The sequence below is a fragment of the Lepidothrix coronata genome, unplaced genomic scaffold (assembly GCF_001604755.1).
Source record: "Lepidothrix coronata isolate B3197 unplaced genomic scaffold, Lepidothrix_coronata-1.0 Scaffold220, whole genome shotgun sequence".
NCBI lineage: Eukaryota > Metazoa > Chordata > Aves > Passeriformes > Pipridae > Lepidothrix > Lepidothrix coronata.
The window spans coordinates 553,670-577,952 of NW_016690400.1; the positions used below are offsets into that span (position 1 = coordinate 553,670).

At 37.0% G+C, this 24,283-nt stretch overlaps 1 protein-coding gene across 1 annotated transcript in view; it reads right to left on the reverse strand.

Annotated features, from left to right (window-relative positions):
* Positions 1-1,195: 1,195 nt before the first annotated feature.
* The window catches only part of MCCC2 (methylcrotonoyl-CoA carboxylase 2), a 36,361-nt gene continuing 13,273 nt past the window's right edge, over positions 1,196-24,283 (reverse strand). The window contains exons 7-17 of the mRNA XM_017833789.1: positions 21,918-22,031; positions 16,121-16,185; positions 15,096-15,195; positions 14,098-14,193; positions 12,822-12,894; positions 12,537-12,613; positions 10,425-10,491; positions 10,032-10,188; positions 9,143-9,257; positions 8,499-8,584; positions 1,196-1,422 (exon numbers count right to left, since the gene is read on the reverse strand). Of these exons, the coding sequence (XP_017689278.1) occupies positions 1,305-1,422; positions 8,499-8,584; positions 9,143-9,257; positions 10,032-10,188; positions 10,425-10,491; positions 12,537-12,613; positions 12,822-12,894; positions 14,098-14,193; positions 15,096-15,195; positions 16,121-16,185; positions 21,918-22,031 (1,068 nt within the window). The 3' untranslated portion in view covers positions 1,196-1,304. The remainder of the gene's footprint in view (positions 1,423-8,498; positions 8,585-9,142; positions 9,258-10,031; positions 10,189-10,424; positions 10,492-12,536; positions 12,614-12,821; positions 12,895-14,097; positions 14,194-15,095; positions 15,196-16,120; positions 16,186-21,917; positions 22,032-24,283) is intronic.

A 24,283-nucleotide genomic window follows, 5' to 3' on the forward strand; every position in this document is an offset into this window, starting at 1 on the left:
CATTTTCTCTTTTGCATCTGCCTGAGACACAACTGAGGAAGCTGGTAGACAGCAGACCTTCCATCCCCTCCCTGAGTCTAAGGGGAACTCCTCTACCACACAAGCCTAGGGAGACTGTAGCTAGCACCTCACCCAGGATGATCACTCCTACTAGCAATCCTTCCTCTCCCCACAGGCCAGCACAGGATAGGACCTCCATTCCTGAACATTAACTCTTCTTGGATTTGACTCTTCTTGGGTTTTGACTCTCAGTTAAGAATACTTCTGCCAATGGTTATCTGGGCACCCATAGAGCAAAGCTAGCTAAAATCACCTTCCTAGTCCTAGCTATCACAGTATTCGTCTCCTTATTTTAGGCACACTACTTGCCAAGCATTTAGTTTCTACAAGGTTCAGTGTTTCTAAAGGAACAAATTAAATTACAGACACTGAATTCCTGAAAAACGTTACGCTGCAACAAGCTACAATAAATAAGTCAGAATAAGCAAAGCATTCCAGCATCTCAATACCTTTTAACTCAGTGGATTTCAAGCTTCTGCTCTGGGTGAAGCATTGATCCCTGCGGGGAGAATGCTCTGTCTTTGTGAAACTAAAATCGCCAGCAGGACCACACAGCGAGATGTTTCAACACCTTTTCAGCCAACCCCCATCCTCAGAAGTGCATACAGCAACCTCCTGCTTCCACAGACACCAGCATATGCTCCCCAGCTCTTCCAGGAAACACCACGCATCCATCAGGTTCTCCTGTTGCTTTGACTTGAGGGATTCACACAGAGTATGTTTTTTTGGATGAAAGCCAGAGAAAGGACAGGATGCCGACAACTGTGTGAAATCTGTACTTTCATGCTGTGTTGAACTTCCTAGCTGCCCTTACAGCACTTCTCTTTGCAAAAATTGTTTACTAGAAAATTTTTTTTTGGTTGGAGTGCAAAAACATTTTGCATTTATAGGAGACATACAAAAAAGAATTAAAAGAAATAAAGGAGGCTGATAAACACCAAATATGTAGCATATTTTGCAGATTTATTTATATAATACCAATGGTTTCTTGTCATACATGAAAAATAATGCTAGAACCTGCAGTTTATTCGTGCAATGCAGTTACCCAAGCACTGTGATCATCCCAAATCACTATGAAAACACTGAAGCGCCGTGTGACAACTAGCCAAAATAATTACAAAATTTGCAGTAAAAATTGCATTATACAAATCTTTATTTTTTCATCACTGCGACATTGCAGTAAGTTTGCTGTCCATCCCCAAATAAAATATACAGAGGTAATTCTGACAGTTGTATGTTTAAGATCACATCCTGAAAACTCCAAATTCTGTCTTCTTCGTAGGTGCGTTTAATGCTGCGCTGAGACTGAGTCCCAAAACCAGTCTTGTGTCAGCTGGATCAATAATTCCATCATCCCATAATCTAGAAAAAACACAAAAACATAACAGATCAATAATAATTGAAGGAAATTAACATATGCAGCTGGTAGATCTTCAAGCCCATGGAACTGGAAATGGTTATACTAAAAAAAGAGGAGTAAAGAGCTAAATTATACTTAAAGCCATGGAGCCAATTCACCTTGACCATCAATGCAATAGAAGGTGTGTATTACTCCATGGAATTTGTTTTCTAGAAAAAAGTATAAATTTTAGATAAATGAAGAATGTCAGATTTGCATATTTCAAATGAGATTCTTAATACTTATTCGTAGTCATCACCTTCAAGAAAAAAACCCTCTTTGCTTGCTAATATTCATGTGGAAAATTACCTTCTGCCTATGACCTACCTTTTTCTATTAAGAATGCTTGCATTTTAAGGATTATGTCACATCACTATTTACACCATTCATGTTAATTCAAAAGTCAGACGAGGATGATACAAGCGTGTATCCTTTCCTCATTAAAAAAGTCAGAGCAAACTTCAGGTATTTCCAGAATTTCTATTGTGGGTGACCTTGGCTGGACGCCAGGTGCCCCCAGGTTGCTCCATCACTCCCTTTCCCACCTGGACGGTGGGGAGAAAATAAGACAGAAAATGACTTGTAGGTTGAGATAAGGACATTTGCTAAAGCAAAACTGAAAATCTGCATGTGCAGAAACAAAGAGAAAAACCCCAGTAATTTTATTCTCTTCTTCCTGTCAGTGACCTCCAGCCTCTTCCTGGGAAGCAGGGTTTCAGCAGGCGTGGTGTTTGCTCAAGGCAACAAACACTGTTAATAACAAATGCCCCCCTTTCCTCCTCCTTCCCTTAGCTTTTATATCAGAGCTGTCATCATATGGTATGGAATATCCCTGTGGATAATTTGGGTCAGCTGGCCTACTTGTGTCCTCTCCCAGGATCTTGCCCACCCCTTGATGCGGTGGGGGAGCGTTGAGGGACAGTGCTGATGCTGTGCCAGCACTGCTCACCAGTATCCAAAGCACTGGTGTGTAATCAACACCTTTCTAGCTACCAATGCAAAGCATAGCACTGTGAGGGCTGTCGTGGGGAAATGAACTCCATCTCAGCCAGATCCAATATAATTACTTATATTTATTTTTTAAATATACTGAAGTCAGTTTCTGAAAAACAGGAAGATATTACCTTCCTTAACCCAGGCCTGAAGGCAATTAAATTACAAATGAGCAATTACCAAATTCCCAAGTCTCCAAAATCACCAACATTTGTAAATAGTCTCTGATATTAGCCAAAAATCAAAATCTTTGTGGCATCAGTTCTCAAGAACAGCTCCATCCTGCCAAACACAAGCACAGTATCTTTGGTTAAGAAAGGGATGCTCCTCCTCCATCCCATCTTTCTGTAAGAGAGACTTACTTTACATTATTTTTGAACTTATTTCAGTGTTGGCTAATGCTTAATTCTTTGTCTGTGAAAAATTTAAAAATATGAGAAACAGTCATGAATAGGGAGCCAAAACTGACTCTACCAAGACAAGGCACAGCCCTTCCTTTCTAACTGAAGTTCCATCTGCAAATTTCCTGTTGTTTGGAGATTAATTGAAAAAAATCGATTAGACAAGAAACAATGTATTTTTTTACTCTTCTTTCAATGCTAAATGTGCCAACTTCACTCCTAAAAGAAAGAGGACTGTAAACTGCACATAAACACATGCAAATAAGCTCAAGGCAGCAGCAGACACTACTGAGTGTCTCCCATCTTTGCTTTACTTCACCACTTGCTGTGAAAGCAATTTCCATCAAGTCAGATAAAATATTAAGAGATTGATAATGTATGCTTTTTAATTTACAACAAGGATGTGTTGTAACACATATGATGTGGACCATATGATGCACAAAATGGAATTCCAATAAAAGACCCTCTAACAAAATCAGGCACAAGTGTTCAGACTCAGCTTACGAACATGTTCTCCAGCTAGCAGAGAGAGAAGAAGGATATGCAGCTCAGAAAGAATGCTCTACTACAAATATATCTTATCATGGTGCCGCTTCTCAAGTAGAGGAGACAGTTAAACTAAACGGGGCACAAAAGCAAAACTGAAGTACAGAAAAAGAAAGGGGTTTGGAGAAGGGAAGACTTTGATGTGTAATTCAGCAAAACTGTGCTGCTTCTCTCCTGGGATTGAAAACAAAATTTTGACTAAAGAAGTGCACCGCAGTAGCTGTGGGACTCACTGACCTGGCTGCTGGTTTCAAAGCAGCAGAGAAAGAAGTCTGGAAAAATCGTAGAATCACAGAATGGTTTGGATTGGAAGGGACCTCAAAGACCATCCAGTTCTAATCTCCCCACCATGGGCAGGGACAATTCCCACTATATCAGGTTGCTCAGAGCCCCCATCCAACCTGTCCTTGAACACTGCCTGGGATGGGGCATCCACAGCTTCTCGGGACAAACCTGTTCTAGTGTCTCACCACCCTCACAGTAAAGAATTTCTTCAAATGTAAAAAAAAAAAACAAACCACAAAAAAACCAAAAACCCCCCTTCTTTTAAAGTAAAAAAAAATTGCTATTAACCCAAATTACAAATATACGAAAACTGTAGCTCTATCTAATTTCTTCTCATTTTAGGAGTCTCAGTCAGTACCTCCTCACTAGTGGGCTAGTAAACCATGCTTTGGAATAGCCACACTTCTATCTGCATGGAATTGGTACTAACAGCACATTCTGATGTAGATGACAGACAAGAGTTGTCTATATCATATTCTGGATAATGTGCACGGTCAAAGCTCTTGCTGTCTGGTTCCTGTGAATAACCCCTTTCCCAACTGTAGCTTTAAATTTTAATTGACAACCATTAAAGATTTTTTGTTGCATGGCAGTCAAGCTGCTTTCATATGGTCACCCCTGGCTTCTGCTTCTTTTTGTTTAAAGAAAACTACATTCTCTACTGCCATGTAACATTAATAATTAAACTATCTATTAAAGCTCCATTGCTGGAACATGAGTCACAGTTACACTCATAAAATATCTCTAACTGAGACAGTGTGAGTAAAAGAAATTAAGTCGCCAAAAGTAAAATGCTCATGTAATTCATTAAGATGCAAACCACTGAAATCTCTTTAGAAACCTGTGAGCAGATTAATATAACTCATTAAAGAGGGTGCTGCCTAATGACCACCATTAATTAAGACTGCTCATTGTACAAGGTTCTAATCCAGTTAAAGTCTGATTAGAAAATACAACGGCAGGGAACAGTATTGACTGTACATATAGCAACTTATCATTTATAAGCAAAATTATATAAACAGATTAAATAGGGGTATTTGCTTGTATTTTAAGATCATCAGGGTATTCTTCCTTCCCTCCTCCTATTACTTCTAAAAGCTTGATTCAAAACCTAATAAAGTCAAGTGGAAGGGTTACACCAATCTCAATGGACATTAAGACATGAAGCAGAAGACACTAAGCAAGAAGACAGCATGAGGGAGCCTCCAAACTGCTGCACATGAGCAGCAATACAGACAACAGTCTTTGTGCCCACCTGCTGTTTTTTTTCTCTCAGTAACGCAAAGCTGTTCACTGCAGTCCTCTTGTAGGTCTTTTCAGCAGAGGGACCTTACAAAACCAAGGCTGTCCAGATTCAGTTTCAATACAGCACCCTGACATTTAGTTGACAGTCAACTGGTTTTCTTACCATGCTTGGAACCAGACTGGAAACATCCTTTAGAGCAAAGGGAACAGGTTACCATGCCTTGACTTATGGCAAATGCTTGCTAATAAGTAGCTGCTGATGCTGGCTGAGAAAAGGGTGGTCTGCAAGGTGGCTACATCCCCCCCTTAAGTACATTATTTGCTGCAAGGACCGCAACCCTACTTCATCTCATTGTTTCTGCTTGGGCAGCCTACTCCACAGTAATGAAACGTTCTGAGCTATTGATCTGAGATGTTGCATAGGGATTAGGTAATATTGGCAAAAAAGCAAGAAATCAGGGCAGGAAACATGAGAATATTCATCAAAATACCCAATTATCTCTACAAAACAGCAGACAGCAATTAAGAGCTCCTAAACAATGCAGACTGTACCTACATGAATTAAAGAGTGAGAGAAACCAGCACAGACTGTTTTGACCTGAGCCACTCACATGCTCTTGTCAAGAGCACTCCTCTGTGAAAAGAGGCATTTCACCTTCACTGCTGACAGGCAGATGAGCTTCAGCAGGATTTCAGCTCTGACATTTGACTCCATGCCTCAGCTGGGCTTATTATCTGGAGTGCAGCATTACATGAATCCCACCACCTGCAATCCAGACCCACGCTAGTTCTCAGCCAACTCACACCTGTGCATGTCACATTTCCCTTCCAAGCTACAGGCACAGTAAGAAGCACGTAACTACCCTGCTTTTTCAACAAATGACAGGCCACTTAGCATTAAGAGCACTTCTTACTTCCTAGGCTGGGCAAATTTAGGCTATTTCCGGAGGTGACTTCTAAATTTGCAACCAAACTTCAAAAAACAGCCAGATATTCTGGAAATATAAACTGCTAAAAGTTGTTCAGTAGAAAGCACAAAGCTGGTATTAAATACTCGAGTTTCATGTCTAAAAATCACTGGACATTGTTAAGATCAATTTAATATTTTTTTAGTGCTAGTCTTAATCTTACATGCAGAACTACCTTCTTACAGATTAGTAACTCACTGTTGTAAATACTGACAACTGTTTGTTGGTTTCTGGAACAGGACAGGTTTTTGTACTGCTAATATACTTAATATATTGAATGTTAAATAAATCCAATTATTTTCAGTCATGAGTACAAGGAGTCTGACTGTGTTTCCAGCGAACACACAAAAAAAATGCAAATGTAAAAAAACCAACAAACTATTCATCTTCTCCTCTGGGGTAGGGATTAATTTTAAATACAGACAGCTTGACTCATTTTTTTAATGTTATATGAGTGGAAAATTCTTCTTCTTAAAAGCCAGTTATAAAAAATGACGACACATGTTTTCATTTTTCCTTCTTCCCTCAGAGCACAAGGTTTTGTCACACAGGTACTAGGCTTAATCTTTAACGGGTAATAAAAGAGATATCACAGCAGTTTTTAATATCTGACACCATTTCTCAAATCAGGGGAAAGCCCATGAAATTTAAATAAATTAAAAATATTTCTAAAAAAATCAAAATCAGGAGAGGACCCTAAGAGAATAAAAATCAGGAGAGGAGGTTAAGAGAATAAAAATCAGGAGAGGAGTCTAAAAAAATCAAAATCAGTGTGCCACCAGGAAGTCCATATTAATAATAATAAATGATTTCACAAAAGTATTCTCATTAATTATATGTAACACCCTAAATAAACTGCAACTTAATAGTAGTGGGTTATACACATGCATAAAACCTCAAGAAGGTGAGAGTATCTGTGACTCTCTGCAACACCACCACACAGACCTCTACCAGAAGCAGAGAACAAGCAGTGATGAGATCAAAACCCTCCCTTAATCCGTGAGCTATGTGCTATACAACTGCACTACTGAAATCTGCCTAGATGGCAGCACAAACCCTGTGCTACATATCCCACTGAGAATATTTATTCCATCAGAGCACCAGTTAGGGCAAAATAGCAGAAGCTTCAATTTGACAAAGGTATTGATTTGATTAAACATTAAAATTAATACAGATTCCCCAGGTATGATTACTTCAGCTAAGTATATTCCACTATCCTGACAGAAAACAGAGTAAAAGTTAACATTAATTTCCTATCTTCCTTCAGATCATGAAGAAGAAGCTCTTCTCAGGTCACTTGACCTGCTTCCACTAGGTGTATATTGCCTTTTTACTCCTCAGTTTGAGGAGCAGATCCTTGCTTAGCCATGCATGGTTGCAGCCTGCTGTGCTCAAGTTCCTACATATCAGCATGGAGAGCTCCTGTGCTCTATGAAAAGAGCTGCCAGCTCCTCTGTCCTCTCTCCTTAAGGACAGCTTCCTGGGGGATCTCATCCACTAGCTCTTTAAACATCCGGAAGTTCACTCTTCCAAAGTTCAGGGTCCTGATTTTGCTGTTTGCCAGGCTCACACTCCTTGAGATCCTGAACTCAACCAGGGCATGGTCACTACAGTCCAGTCTGTTTCCAGCCTTAACCCCTTTAATGAGCTCCTCCAGATCGGTGAGTATCAGGTCCAGTAACATCTCACCTCTGGTTGGCTTGTCTAATGCCTGGACCAGCAAGTTGTCCTCTACACACTCCAGGAGTCTCCTACATTGTTCACAGCCAGCTGCACTGCTTACCAAGGTGACATCTGGGTTTTTGAAATATGCTACCCTCTACCATCACTAGCAGCTGAGAGCCTGTGGAAAATTAGCTTTTGGATACCACAAGGAAAAAACCGTGCAGGATCGTTAGCACAGCCAGGATGAAAACAATGCAGAATAACAATCAGAGGCCAAGAAAGCCCCCAAGCTACTTTCCAGAGGTGTCACTCCAGAATGCCACCTTGCTTCATTAACCTAACTAGTTCCTGGGCATTTACTAATATTCCATCAGCACAAAATACTGCAAAGGACTTCTCAGCAAACACGAGTATGCTGCACCCATCAGCTAATGCCCTATACAACTTGCCATTATCCGATACAATCACCTATAGTGACCATGACCTGAGATTTTCAAATGGTTTCAGGTCTTCCTCAAGCTCCTTTCTCCTTTTCCACTGGCCTCTTCCACTTGCAGAATCCCACTAAAATGAATTCTTCCTAACACACATGCAGCCACTCATTATACTGTTCAACAGGCTTTAGAAAGGTGACCAGATACTACACTGGGCTGAATGATAAAAAACTTATCCAGAATAAAATGCATAACATATAAGCTCCATGCAACCATATCATTAGTTACAGAACCAGCAGAATAATTCCTGCGAGTGTATGCTCCTACAACGTCTGAGATAAGACACACAAAACATTGATTTAAAGCTTGTTGTTTTGTACTCCTGCACATCAAACACAATCTTTGTTTCTGATTGCTTTCTTCTGCTGTTCTTCAATACTGAGATTTAGATCTTAAGCCCCGTGATTACAATTAAGTTTTGGAATAGTCATTTATATGTTACCTTGCACTGGAATAATAAGGGTTTCCTTCTTCCTCGAACCTCCTAATGATTGGCTCCTTCAAAGCTGCTTCATCTGCCTCAGATAACTAAAAAAACAGGCAAATAAACAAAAACAGATAAAATACTCTTTTTCTTCTACAATGACAGCAGAGCTTTACATGCAGCATCAACCTGAAGAAACTGCCTAAATGATCTCCCCGAAGTTTTTCACTCTTTTTGCACACAATTACCAATTTAGCATATCTGACAATAAAATTAAAATACATTTAAAAGAGGAAAAATGAGAATAAAAATATACTTAATTGAGTATAAGAATAATTGGGGATCAGCATCTGAAAAATTACTGAAGCTACTGTATTAAAAAAATGCTGTTACGAGTTGGCTTTGGCGAGATTTTTAATAAAATAAGTCTGTGCTACTTTTTAAGCAAAGACAAGGAATGTCATGAATGATCTTCACATTTCAAAGATGTAAACACCTCACAAATGCTTCATGTTTGTCAATGCACTAGGTGGCATTGGGACAATGATTACTTCATTGGTGTCTCACTCTCTAAACACCCTTTCCTAGCCCACAAAGTTAGCAACCCTAGTGAAAGAGTAAGTCACACTCCCTCTACTGAAAATGAAAGAAGAAAGATGTACCTGTTTTCCCTCCCTTGCTTTTTGGTCCTTAGCTATTGTAGCTAGAACAGTTGCAGCTTGTTCCCCTCCCATCACTGATATGCGAGCATTTGGCCACATATATAGAAATCTTGGACTGAAAAAATACAGATTAAACATTAAGGTAAGACATTGCCTTACTTTCTAGTAAAGAATTAATTCTCACTTAGCTAAGAATTAATTTTCATGCATGTCTGTACTACAATATATTGTTTTGTTTAAAAATGCACATTAACATACTTCAGTGCTTGCAGCATTAAGTTTGAAAATGCAAAAATTCTGTTAATTGCCTGTATTCAAGCACCTTAAAAATTTATTTCTCTTTTTGAGCCTCTTCAGCTCACCTCCGAACCCCCAGGAATTTTTCTCTTAAACATTCCAAACAATTTCATTAGTATCAGGAACCTTGAAAAATGAAATTAGAAAACTATGTGAGTCATGTCCAAAGGGTCAAAAGAAAAAAAATCTTTAGGGATTCTGAAACTTTACACATAAAAAGTGAATAAGGATTAAGGATTTTTTGCACAAGCTGGTATTCTTCCTATGAATTCAGAATAACGGACCAGCCTATACTGCCCAATGATTGTTAAGGACTGTACAATTTTTCCTCCAGTAATTGAAATGGGAGAAAAGGACATCAACACATTGTTAGAAGGTCTCTTCTGTCACCTAATTCACGGTGAATCATGAGCCTATGAATCTCTACAAGTTTATCAGTTGTTGTTTACTTGTGAACATATTCACTGAGAACTGCTGCTTTCTAAATAGCACAAGCTCTGCAAGAGTTTAGAGAGTTTTTCAGAATGGTACTTCAAGGTTATGCTCTCTTAACTTATTCCTATCTGCTGTCATAATTTGAAGCAAAACTTACCTATATGCCCTTCCACACATCCCATAGTTTCCAGCTCCATAAGAACCACCGATAATCACGGTTATTTTAGGTACATTGGCACAAGCTACAGCAGTTACCATCTTGGCACCATCTTTTGCTATCCCTCCAGCTTCATATTCTCTACCAACCATGAAACCTAAAGAATTACAACACGAAGAAAAGGCTTACCAGCTTTGTATTACTATACTGTGGTATGTGTCATACTATGTGCTAAAGAGCAAACCATAAGACAAGGCCTTGACCAGATGCTGACAGCCTGATTTCCAAACAGGCTGGAGATGTAGGCATTACAAAGCACACTAAAACATAGCCTCCAGAGTTAATGGCAAAGCCTACAACTCAGTGAAATGTTAAAATAATGATCTCATTCACCTGTAATATTCTGTAAAAACACAATGGGAATATTTCTCTGGCAACACAACTGGATAAAATGTGTACCCTGTGGAGAGGAAAATAAAAATAAAATGAGTAAGCCATTAAAATTTGGACAAGTGAAGCCATCACTACCAGCACTCTGAAATCTGTGGTAAGTCCTCCCACTGAAATGCACGGGAGTATTTGCATCATGAAGTGTTATACTACTTCTCCTTCATCCAAAGTCAAACGCAAACATGCGCTCTAGCAGAAGTAAGAAAACTCCGAAGACATGTGACTCCATGGGTAAAGCAGAAATAATATCCTTGAAAACATTACTACTGACACTGAAAAACTCAACTGCTTTGATTCAATCAGTATGTACAGACAGCTACACAGTGTGACATCGAGTTTTGTAAGACTTCTGTAGGAGTTTTGTGTCACTGAAATTATGACAGCCAGTCAGAAAAAAATATCTCCTCATTTTCTGTATAAAATAGAAGTACTCTCTGAAACCGGGAAAGTCCCACAAACGTTATTTGCTCTTTGCCCTGCCAATTGCTGGAACATCCTCTCCTTTTCCTGAGGGCAGATTCCCTCTCCCCATTTTCTAGAAAAAGACCAATTTCCCAGCAAAGGTATAAATATTAGATTTCAAGCTTCTGTTTCAGCCAGAAATAATCTAAATCTATAAAGTTCCTCAGGTTATTTATACACTGCTGGTAAACAAAACAAAGCAAAAAAAGATTATGTAGCACAGCAGCTGAAAAAACACCTAACCTCTTCAGTATACGAATCCACCAAGAGTTACAAAAAGAAAAAAGAGAGAAAAATAATAAAGCATAACCTTCTTGCTTTTTCAGAGAACAACATGAATTGCACAGTGATGATTATGGGAAACGTGAAACAGCCCATTACAAAAATGCAAAAGAAAAAAAAAGGAATATTGTTAGATTATGATGCTTATAGAAGCAACATCAGGGACAAAGGTTTCTCTAGAATTGAAACAACTGAAACTTGACCATCTCCTTTTACAGTACTGACATGCCAGGAAAAGTCAGCAAAGATTCCTTACGTTTTTTTCATTGATAGGAATAGAGGTTGTAGCATTAAATTATTAGAAAAATACCAGAAGTATTAGAAATACTGCAAGAGTTATTTTCTACTTGGAAATAACTGTGTTAAAACAAATGTTAGGTGAAAACAATGTAATTTACTGCTCTCCAAGCTGAAAGTATTCTTTCAGTACGTGAAACTCAATTTCATGTATTATTTTATTACAGCAATAAATCAAGTAAAATTACTTCCTTTCTCCCCATCTCTCATCAATCCTTCCTTTTTTCTATAGATTCTCAATAACGATTCCTCACCATTAGTTTGAAGTAGCCTGCTAGAACAAAACTACCATATATAACTACTATTAAAAAAATGCAACTGACAGTTGTTACTTGAAAAAATAAAGAACTAAAGCAAACAACATATACCAAGGTAAGTAAACACTGCCATATCCAGATAGTCTTTAGCATCATCAATCCCCCAAGTACTATTAACTGTAATACTATCACAATATTCCTTCAGAGATCTCCCCCTTCATTCACAAAACAGGTATTTTAGCTCAGAGATTTTTTGAGACTGCACAGGTTTTCACTCATTATTCTAAGCCAGGAGATCCCATAGCAAAGCACAAATATTAAAGCTCTGGTAAAACAATGAACTGAATACTGGAATTCAGGTTTGAAATTTTCCAATTACTAGAAAAACAATCACGTGATTTAAAGTAGGATTTCACAGTTTAGAGGTTAGGAATACCAATAGGGCATGTGATGTAATCAGTATGGACTTGCCCTGTAAAAGCTGTAAGTTGCTGGATACCACTTCAACTGTGCTGTATTAATACAAATTCAAATGCTGTTCTTCTATGACCTAATTTCTTCACATCAGAAAAATCTACAGAACATTGTTTCTAAAATATGGTCAATTGTTTTTATAGCTTATTAACCTGTTTCACATTTACATGAAAACTGTGGAGCCAGCTCCCTTTCATTATTTAAAAAAGTTCCTGATTTCAAGAGCAAGTTGTCCACCAGAAGTTTTGTTTCTCAATGGCAAAGAAGCGAATTATCTATTTACCTTTTTTGCTGACTCTGAGAAAAGAACTCCATTGTTTCCAATAATTCCTACTGGGTAACCAAAAATTCTTGCAAATCCTAAGGCAGAAAGATTAATTTGTAAATTTCCACATATATATATTTTACCATGGCATGTAAAGGCAACACTTTCTCCTGGTAGCAGAAACTGCTAGTTGTCTGAAGATAAACATTATTAAAAATATCAATGGGTGAGCCAAACAGAATGAATCCAACTATAAAACCAGTGGGAACATATACAGCACAATTAGAATATATTTCTAAATACCTGTTATTAGTGTATCCCCATACAAGGCTTTGAATTCATCAAATCTACTTCCGTCCACAATTCTAGCAATGACCTTAAGAAAAATTAGAAAAATTAAGTTAAATTCCTAATCCTTCATATATTTTAATTTCTTTAGAAAGACCAACATATAATTTAATACAACCTTTCCATTTTTAGAACATCAAGCAGCCCACCATATAAACAGTCTGGCAAAGCAGGCAAAGCAGGCAAAGCCCATTTACTTTTTTAAGTGTGATTTATCTCCATGTTCGTAAAAATGGGATTTCAAGATTAAGAATATCCTAATCAAACAGTTAAACTACACAGGAACAAAGTTTTCCTGATTAGTGGAATTTCAAAGAAAAACTACTACCTCTAGTTATATTAAACATTGATCAGCAGACTCTCATTTATAAAGAAAAAAAACATATAAAGCTATGAGTCACTTTCTTAGAGATACGATTATTTTCAGCTTTGCTTGAATTTGTGACATACAAAAATAATGAAGATCTGATCTGAGGTTTCTCTGAGATGCAAAGGGGGCATTTTTTATAAATACAGATCCACTCCTAGCAAGACATTTGCCAGAAGACACTTATTTAAACTTTAAAAGAACACAAGTCCAAATTATTCCAATACTTTACAGAGTGTAATGTGAGGCTCAGTACAAGTGTTCATCTCTTCTTCCCTTAATGAAAAGCATACCCTAGTAATTTAAATATTTTAAGACAGGTATGTATTAAAGACTATTCATAGAATACATACTTGGTTGGTAGTGAAAAAATGTGGGAACTGCACAAAATACAAGATAGGACGTGGGTTCAGATGAAGGTTCCAAGGCAGACAGTGACACTGGAACTGCAGCAGAGTACAACAGACTCCATACGTTGCTGGGAGAACTCTCAATTGTCTGGTGTGCTTTTACTCCATAAGTCTTTAAATATTTGATCTTTCACAGGATTGACAGAAAAAGAAAGCCATCGTACCACTCAGCAAGCCTACAGAATGCTCTGCCAACGCAAAGTTACTATTTCTGTCAGCTTTTTCAGAATGTTATCAATCTCGCATCTTTGCACATCCTTCTTAAAAGTATAACCAGAAAGCATTACATTTTCAACAGGTCATTGCCATTGCAATGCATCTGGTAGACAAATACTAAAAACAATAAGCACTCAAATCAGATGTTATCAACTATGGTAATATAAAGAGTGATTTCCTGCAAGAAAACTGGGTGCATGCATGTATGGGCATGTGGATCTTGCATTAATATTCATACCTCTTTGACATCAAAATTTCTTTTTAGCTGGTCACCAACTATTCCATATATTTCATCAGCCGGAAATAAAGGCTCTTCTGATGGTTCTATAGTCACCTATAGCAATTTAATAAAGCAATTTACACAACAAAGGAACTATCAGTCCACATTATGACTTGAAAGTTCAAACAACAATTAATTTGCCAACTTCTTTGAGCACAGACTTCATCAACTACATTGAAATGACTGCATTGGCTTGTCCTTATTTTGCATAAAGATCAAGTTTCTTAAACTGAAGGTTGATAATACCTTTCTCACTTACTGTTACCCTTTTTCTACTCCTGCATATACCTCCACATGTACTCCACTTCTTCCATGTTATAAAAAAATTGTGTCCTCCCATTTTCTTACTTTCCCCCGTGTCCCACAAGGCAGGAATTATTCTGAAAAACCGGTGAAGCTTTTTGTCACACAACTAAATAAAACATCTTGCCTTCCTTCAGCTGCCTATTCACCCTCTCACATCTCCACTAAAATAAAATAGGGTAATTCCCCACCATATGCTATCCATCCCGTCTTCTAAAACGAATTTCTAAATCAATACAATAGAATTACATGATTCACATCTGTCCCCTCAGTTTTGTACTTCTCCTTAATAATGCTCAAAAAGATGCTTTAGCAGGTATCTCATTTTAAGTCCATGGAAATGATCACATGGGTTTAAAATTCAATTGAGTGTCTTGCAAGACTGGATTAATTTGAAAGTGCAATTCTGTGACTCTGAAGCACTTTTCTAGTTGCTTCACTCTCCCACTTAAGCCCAGTGATTTTATTGGGAATAATACACCAGGAATGCAACTGCAGAACTGACACAGTAGAGAAATCTTTAAGGACAAGAAGCGCAACTTTAATTTTCAAAATGCCTGAAATCATAGACAAAAAATGTGTTATATAAATCAGGTTAGGAAAAAGCATGTCTAATTTCAACAATGCAGTGTTCTCAGATTCTGTACACTTACGTCTATTTTCTTCTGGAGATTTAAACTTCTTACAACTTTCCTTGCTAGATGAAGTGCATGATCGTCATCCAAAGCATAGTGATCTGTTACACCTGATTTTCTGTATGTAAATAACAACAGCAATATGAATACTTAGGAAACAGCCACAAGTCTGGCAATGAAAACTTGAAGTTTTAAAACATCCAAGACCTTAAAAAATTTATTTTTATATTTAAAACATAGATGCTACCATACAGCTCTCTGTGCTTTGTTATAAAATTACTTTAAAAATAAAATCCATGCCTGACCTTTTCTTTGAAATAGCACATTCAAGTTATCAGACATGACATAAAACAGCAACTCCGGGAAGTAAAAAATCTAAATGACAATATAAATTACCATAAGCATTGTTCAAATGAAACAAAAATTCATTTGAAATTATAAAGAAAAACATGTTTTTCACAAAAATGGCATGAACTGCCCTTCAAAAGAATTCTTTATTCACTTCGGTAAATTGAAGTGAAAAATAAGCAGTTATTGTACAACAATACCTAACTTACTGTGCAGTAATATCTAATTTTGCCTACTATTCGTTTTAGAACTTCAAAGTTTGTAGAATTTTTTGTTTTGCTGACAACCACTCTCTTACGAAAAACACAAGCTATTTTGATTTTGCTTGTAGTAAGTTCTGACAGTAAGAAAGATACAATATACAAAACGTAGTATCTTTCTCAATATCTATTACTCTATTAACAACTAGTATTAAATAGTAATGTCCTCCATATTATGCACGATGCTGCAGTATACTAGACATGTATTTTAAAGTAGTCAATTAAGGAAACAACATCTTAACTAGAGTATAACAAGGTAACTATGCTAGTCTAACAATAAAACAATCTGTCTGCACAGATAAGCACACCAAAATCTTAATTTCCAAAATCTAAATACAGCTAAAAAATATCTAAAAATAAAAAATAAAATAAAAGAAAATAAAATCTGAAGTCTCAAATATGGAAGAAATTAACTGGGAAAATATTTCTTTAAACCTGCAGTGAAGATCTGCCCCTCCAAGATCCTCTGCTGATACCTCTTCACCCGTTGCTGCTTTAACCTACCACAAGAAAAGGAAAATGAGCTTCAGAGTAGACACTTGTCTTGCATTAATACTTACACTGGCTTAGGTACAGCAGTAAAAGAGATCTTTGCAAAATGCTTCTTCATTAATAGTATTTGCCCAGTTAATCTCCCACAGAGCATCCAAAATGGGACAACACAGAATCTTGCCAAAATTACTTAGTTTCTTCGACTTTGTATCCTTATTCTAGCATTAACATGTAGATTTGACTGACAGAGATTCTCCACTTACTGTTGATTTACTGCTGTGTCCACTATTAGTGTGAATATACCCACGCATTCTTCAGATTCATAAACGTGCATTTTCACAAAAGTTTTCTTAACAAGAAAATTCAAATGTGGTACTGTCCTGCACTGTTTCAAGCAAACAATATCTCTGTTGAAACTTAGCATTCTTCACTTTTGCTTTCTTTATACAAACTCTTCTGTGAATTTTAACTTACTTAATTATTAACCACAGAACAACCACTAGCAGTTTTTATTTTCTTAACCTTTCAGTAAACACACAATAATTTAGTAATAATAATTTTCTTTAAAAGAGCATATCAGTGGCATATAACTGTTTAGATCAAGTATGATGTCCCCATAAAAGTAGCTGGAATGACAACCAATATCCTAGATCTGTGAAATCTTAGACCTGAAAGGTAATTCAAGAGTAAATTAACTCCTTAAAACAACTGCACAGTTAATAAAAAAACAAAAGACTTCTTGATGCATTTCAGCTCTACAGTAACTGCTTTGAAAAGGATTTCTTGAAAGCTGGTGAAACCATTATTCATCACACATAGAGAGTACAGAGGTAGAGCATGAGACAAGGAAAGGGAAAACTTCCAAAATAGACTTCAGTTTTCAAGTTTCGTGTCTAAAAATGATGCACACTAAATATATAAATATATACTATATAGATACATAAATATGTAAATTCATATTCTCTAACACACACACACACTTGAAAACTGTCAAGTTTGCAAAATTATGTATAGATATCTCTTCAGTGGTAGAATTTTTGCGTTGAAATTTGAATTACCCGTGCAATATGAAGGTGTGGCATTCTGATACTAATTAATGGAAAATTTCTGTCAGAGGCATAACTAACTTTAGTCTTCATCAAAGAAGGAACAGAAGAACATACTTTTTGGAGAAATCAGGAAGATTTCTTCACTGAAAGGGATATGCAGCATTGGGACAGGCTGCCCAGAGAACTGGTTAAGCTGTCAGCCCTGGAGGCATTTAAATGCATACATATGTGGCATTTGAAGGGACATGGTTTAGTGGTGGACTTGGCAGTGTCAGGTTAAGGACCGAACTTAATGATCTTTAGGGTGTATTCTAACATAAGTGATTCTATGATTTGATTCTATGATTTTATTCTATGATTCTACAAAATAATTACATACCTCTCTCTTTATGCAGTTACAACATGTTAACTACTCCAGAGCTCGGCACAAATATGAATACAGCATTGATTTCTTCTAGCACAGAAATCTAGAGACTAATTTTAACACATTTTACAAAAATATTTTTTCCCATTTTCCACAGAGGTGAAGTTTTCCTTCTCCAAATCACAGTATTGGAGCTGTGGGTTCTGTCAGCCAGCCTGAGACACCATCAAATTTAACTCCCCTGCTCAAAGCAGGGTCAATCAGAGAGGGTTGCTGATGACTATGTAATGATCACAAATTTTGAGTGTCAAGGACAGAGACTCCACAACCTCTCTGGACAACTTGGTTTGGCATGACCACCCTTGCAATAAAAAAGTGTTTTCTTACAACTAAACAGAACTTCCTATATTTCAATCTGCGCCCTGTAGCCTTGATCTATCACTGGGCATCAATGAGAAGTTTGGCTCTATTACCTTAACTTCTCGCTGCAAGGTATTCATACACATGGACAGATTCACTCTGAGATGCTCCAGTACCTTCATCATCTTCGTGGACCCTCATTAACTCATTGAAGCATGTCCACGTCTTTCTTGGTGTGGAGAGCCCAGAGCTGGACCTAGCAGTCCAAACGCATCTTAGGAGGGCTGAGTAGATGGGAAGGATTATTTGCTCCAACACCTTCGCAGGTACAGCAGTGCAACAAAAGCGTTCTACAAACTGTAGTTTAAGTAATGATCAAAGTTATTTAAAGTGAATGGTTGATGTTATCCTGAAGTTTGTTAAATTCTAACAGATTGCAAGTAAGAGCCTTGGCAAGCGGGTATTTTCAAAGAAACCCTGTTCGAGCTACTTCAGTTAGAAATTATCAGGAGTAATGAACATAAATTTCAGATATAATGCGCATTTTCCACAAGAGATGAGGCTGACATGTAGAAAAGTCCCCAGTAAACAAATACATGAATTTGACAAACTTATTCCCTCTTTTTACCAGACTTTTCTTCACCTTTGAGCACAGAAAGTAGCAAATTTTCCCTTGGGAAGGAAGAATCAGAAATTTCTGTAAAGAAACGACGAAGCCTGAGCTACCAAGCAGTACTGCCAAAGATGAGGATATAGATACCTTCAGCCTGGGGAAGCGCAGAAGAATGGCCCTAAATATTATTACTACTGTGACACTTCTCCTCTTCGAGTTCTATCAGTTTATGGAGTCATTACTCCCCACCCTTCTAAAAAGAAGGGAAAGCAAACTTCCATTTTAGATGGTGGACTAATTGTACCTGCAATTCACGTTTTATCATACACATCTCAAGACTAATAATAACTAACATCAGGGATTTTCTTTCGCTTCCTTAGAATGTTTTGTTTTACACAGGTTAGCGATAAAATCCATCCTATTTTTTTTTATGCAGGGAAGGCATTTTGGGGAACAGAGCTCAGACAATAATGGCTACAATATCTGCTACAGCATGGAATGGCAGTTTCTATGGGAGCCTGAAGTAATTTTGATGCTTAGAAAAGGCAAGTAAAATATTTTCAGGGAGAATATGAAAAGCTCTACAAAACAGAAAAGCTGTCAGGTAGTGATATTAAAGTTTGATCTATACGCACAAAGATAAGGATCATTACATCTGCAGGTTGCTAAGGAACAAATTAAATTGGAGGGTAGTTGTGAAATCTTCCTCTGAAAATGGTGAAAAGTTTTCGACAGGTCTAACTTCACAACATCCTTGCAGTCACTGACTCGCCCAGTCAAGTCTTCCCCTGGAGGCCTGACTCAGGTCACTCAGCTGCCTATACTGGCAAAAGTCTCATGCACTACATCTCAGTAATACCCATACATGACCTAAATTTCCTCGTGAAGTTAAATGATTGCCAAGCAGGCCAGCTTCTTGGGTAGTATGGGTATTAGCTGCCTCATGTACCTGCACAGTGCTGGAGCTTGAAAGAAACTGGCTCTGAGTAAGTTCTCCAGGACACATTATTTATTGCACCCACTGAGTCTCCCAGGATCTGAAGAACATTTCCAGCTGTAATACAACTCCAAGCAGGAGTGTAGTCAAGATACACTGAACTCCCCAGCAGTCTTGCCAATGGACATGCCACATCAGAAGAGCTGTGCTTTCTCAGGTCCTTTAGATTTCCTAGTTGGACTTCTGCAACAAATTACTCTGTACCTGATCAAGCCCCAGAGGCAGTGCTGGCCCTTTATATGCCACTGGCTCTAAGATGATGACCTGTCCTGAACCTAGAAAATATTTGTACTTAGACAGCTCAGGTGCTCCTGCAACAGGGTAGTTATTCTTAACACAATAACCAAGCTATTAACAGCCTGATGTAAAAAGCTCATTTCTTTCATCATACTAATTTTCTTATCTCAATAAAAAGATGTATGAATCACACAATGTTACTCAACCGATACTATTCTCAACTAATATCTTCATTCATGTTTATACCACTTTTCACCAAGAAACTCCAAAGACCTAAAGTGATAAATTTATAAAAAAATTACTTAATTTTGAGGAGGATTTTTCTTTGTTTAGATACAAACAACAAGCTGAAAAAGATAAAAAGGAACAGAAACCTACGTAAGACATTTGAAACCATTATTGCCAAAGGAATTCCAACAGCTAAAATTCTAATGAGCTATAAATAAATTAGCATTATATTACATAAGTGCTATTAATCACATCGTCTGCTTTTGCTGACTACTTTTTTCTTCTTGTCAACTTAGAAAGCCTCTGCTGAAATAATAAATTGCTTCAAACTAAGTGCTTTGTTTTATTAGGGTAGACAACGAAGTACCCTTGTAATTAAAGGTATGTCCCTGTTTTCCATATACCAGTTACATTCTGAATTTATTTAAGACATTCTGGAACAGTGAATTATATTTCCCAGCCATAGGAAAGAATCTCTGCAGTTATGGTAAGACTTTTGGGGGTTTTTTTAACTGCATAAGAATTTAAACTGAACTTTGGAAGGAAAAAAAAAGGTACAAAATGCCAAATCCACTTTTATCACCAAGATGACACAGCGGGCAAAAAAATTCTCTCTAAATTAAAGGAAAAGAATGGAATGCAAAAATGTCCTGTGGAAATGAGAGCAGTGCTATACAAATGAACACTAAATGACATTACAGGATAAGTTCTTCGTGCTTTCAATGAAATGAACGCAATCGTGCCTTAGGAACTGGTCAGCAAATAAATCTGTCAGTGATTGTCTTCCCATAGTTTAATGGGACATGCTATATTTTCCCAGCATCTCAAGTGGTGAAGGAAGTGACTTCCAACAGACTTCACCTCCCTACAGGAATCAGTGCAGGCAGCAGAATCTTCACTAACAATGCTGTTACAAGGCCTGCTCAAGCTGGAAGGACTCTAGAGAGACATGTGATTTGCACTTGGCTTTGTCACAGACAGCTTACCTAAGTTCCCAAAAGACTGTAACCAAAACAGAGCCGTCGTGCTGCCTCAGAACAATTTGTACAACTGGGCAAATATGTGACTATTCCAAAAAAGCAAGTTTATCCAGTCACAATTCATTGAGACTGGAACAGTGCTCTAGTTGCTAGTTCTAGAGCACTAACATTTATTACTGTAAATTCATTTCTTCTCATAAAGCTTGTGTTAAATTATCTTTGTCAGCAAAGATTATTGCTTGTACCGGCATATAACTGAGCCTACACTTGAACATACAGCTGTTTCTGAAATAATAAACCTCATTCAAGCACTCCTTTTTGCTGGAGCCAAACTACTGTAATTTTAAAGCTGTGTTATACTGCAGAATTTTGCAGTCACAAATTCCACTCTGAGTTCCACAACAAAGCAAGTTTTAATTCACAAAAGTTCTTCAGGTCAGTTTCCTTAGAAGCAATTTCCTTACTAAGCAAGTAAGAAAACTATGATAAACTCCATCATAAGTGCATCTCCTTTGTCTGTAAAACGACATAAAATATAGCTGATTAGTTGTGCTTTTGAACTTCTCTGATCTTGATGGTTGTATTTTTTTTTTAATTTCGCTTCATATCTAGAGACTACAAAATTGAATACAGAGACCATTTTTATCATTGAAAACGTGCATGGCAATCTAAAAGCACTAAAAAAACACCTTAACACAGTCTGATTTACATATATACATCTAACAGACAGAAGAGATTTATTTTAGGATATAAACATTCAGATATACTTAAAAATGCAAACTAATCTACAGAATATCTGGAAATATCTCACCAAGAAATGTGTCAATTGTTTAAGCTCTACAATTATCGCAGCCTGATTTTGGAGGTGGGGACGGGGGGGTGCTTTGTCACTAGAAACTGATGTATTCTTACCAGTGGTGGCCCTCCCAGGAATATTGTTCCCTGTTTGCCAACAATAATACTTTCATCAGCCATTGCAGGTACGTATGCTCCTCCTGCTGTACAGGATCCCATTACTACTGCTATCTAGGGGGGAAACAAAAACACAATTGTTCAACCCTTAAAAACAGCAAATGTTTTGTACAAATTTTTCTCTGTGAGATTATTTTTGCCTGATAGAGCAAGGTTTTTTATGTTTTAGCTTTTCTTTAAAAGCAGGGAATGTCTCTAGTGTCCAACAGTCTTTTAAACTATGATCTTCAGGCCACCCTGCTGGAAAATTCACATATTATGTACCACAAGGTATGTATGTGGTATGTTTGATGAGACACACATTCTACCATGAAATTTGTTTTTTACTGATGAATGGTAAAAGGTCCAAACCTAGAGGTTGCTCTTGGTATTTATGCTCAAGCCAGAGCTTCAGTTGTTGCTTACTGGCATAGTTTCACCGATGTTAATATCCTTTGAAGGAAATTCCTCACATCTACTAGTTTGTAACTTTAGTTCCTCAATGGATCAACTAATTAACTCTGCCCCTTCAAGGCATGAGTATTTCATTATAGGCTTCAATATGAATAATCTCTGCTTCACCCATTTGCCTAATTTTGACATGAACATCTACCTAATGGACATCTTCTACCAGTAATATCTTGGTGATACTGTAATAAAACTGGCTTGAGCCCAGATATGATGAATATTATAACATTATACGATCATGAAAGTGAAGTTTCTCACTTAAGTTCTCCTTCAGGAGAACACCTCCAAAGACCCTTCCAAAACACTTGTAGAACAGAAGAAAAGGAATACTCATGAAAAAGGCAGACAGTAAGAAACACTTTCTTTCACAATCACACACATACACGCGCAAAAAAAAAAATCTAAAAAACCTCCAGTAAATACCATTATTTTATGTTAAGTTTGTTTCAAGATATTTCTAAAGTGACATCAGGTAGTCTTCTCTGTTAAATAATAATTTAATGTTTGCTCTTAGAAGAAAACATTACACAGAAAAATGAAACTTCCAAATCACATTACCCAAATCTAAAGCAGGAGTAAATGAACTATGTTGACCAGCTATGATAAAATCAAACAGCTTTTTCAGCAAATAGTTTCTCAAACAGTATCTTAAACTATATTCAGAGTCACATGATTAATCTGCAATATTTCTGTTGTGCATTTAATAAATAACTCCTGGTGAACACAAAAACAACATAAGTCTATAGAAATGGGAGAAACTTTGGCAACAGACGTTTGTTTGACACTTTTCCCTAGGATTTGTGGTTTTTTCCTACTCTTAATTTCGCCATGCTTTTGCTGAAAAACGTGCCTGCATTTAAACTTAAACTCAGGTGTTATTTTTTCCAACATAAAAACTGGAATATGTATATACTGGAACTAATAAAACCTACCTGTTAAATAGCACAACTCCAAATTCTCAAAAAATGTCTTACTTCTTGACTTCATTCTTTGAATTATGACATAGAAGTTATTGGCAGGTGCAATAAAAATCAAGAGTCCTAACTGCACATCCAGTATTTCATATCCACTGATCAGGTCCCCATTTTATCCATACAGCATACGAGTGTGAGAGAACTCAGGAAGCTGCAAATTAGAAGCTAATCACAGCTTTCTGATTCACAGCCATACAGAAAACAACACAATTTAAACTGTATTAGGTGTATAACAAATTAGTCACAGGTAAAAGTGGAGGGGGAAATTAAAAGCACCATCAGCAACTGGAAAATAAAAAAAGAAAAAAAGCAAGCACTTTAAAGGGCAAAATTGAAAAGAGCTAATGAACTGATGAAACAGACCTTCAGGCAGGTCAAAACAGAGAACAGTAGGTAGAAAACTAATGACATCCAGACTCCCATATCAGAAGAATTAACCAGAGTGGAAATCAGAGAGAGCATAACTTCCTAATTCCGTTTTCTAATAAAATATCCTCTCAGACAGGGAAAATGGTTCTAGCTACCACAATCAGTTAGCACAGGATCCATAACAAATTTACAGATGTTAACAGTGCCTTTTTGGAATGAAACAAAGGATAGATCCATCTCCCAAACAAAATGCACCCTTATTACATCCTTTAAATAAAGGAAGTACTTCAGTAAAACATTTTTCCCAGTCTTCAATAAACATTTAGAGAAAGATAAACTTTCATCAGTGTCATAGCTAGAAAATTTAACTTTAATCAGTGTTGTAACAAAGAGAAATGTGTTTTATTAAAAGGCAAATCTTTCTTACACTTAGTTTTTATTGTATAGGAGTACAATTACTCCTAATACAACACTATATGGTAACTGAAAGAAAAACAAATTCAACTTTTTATGGAA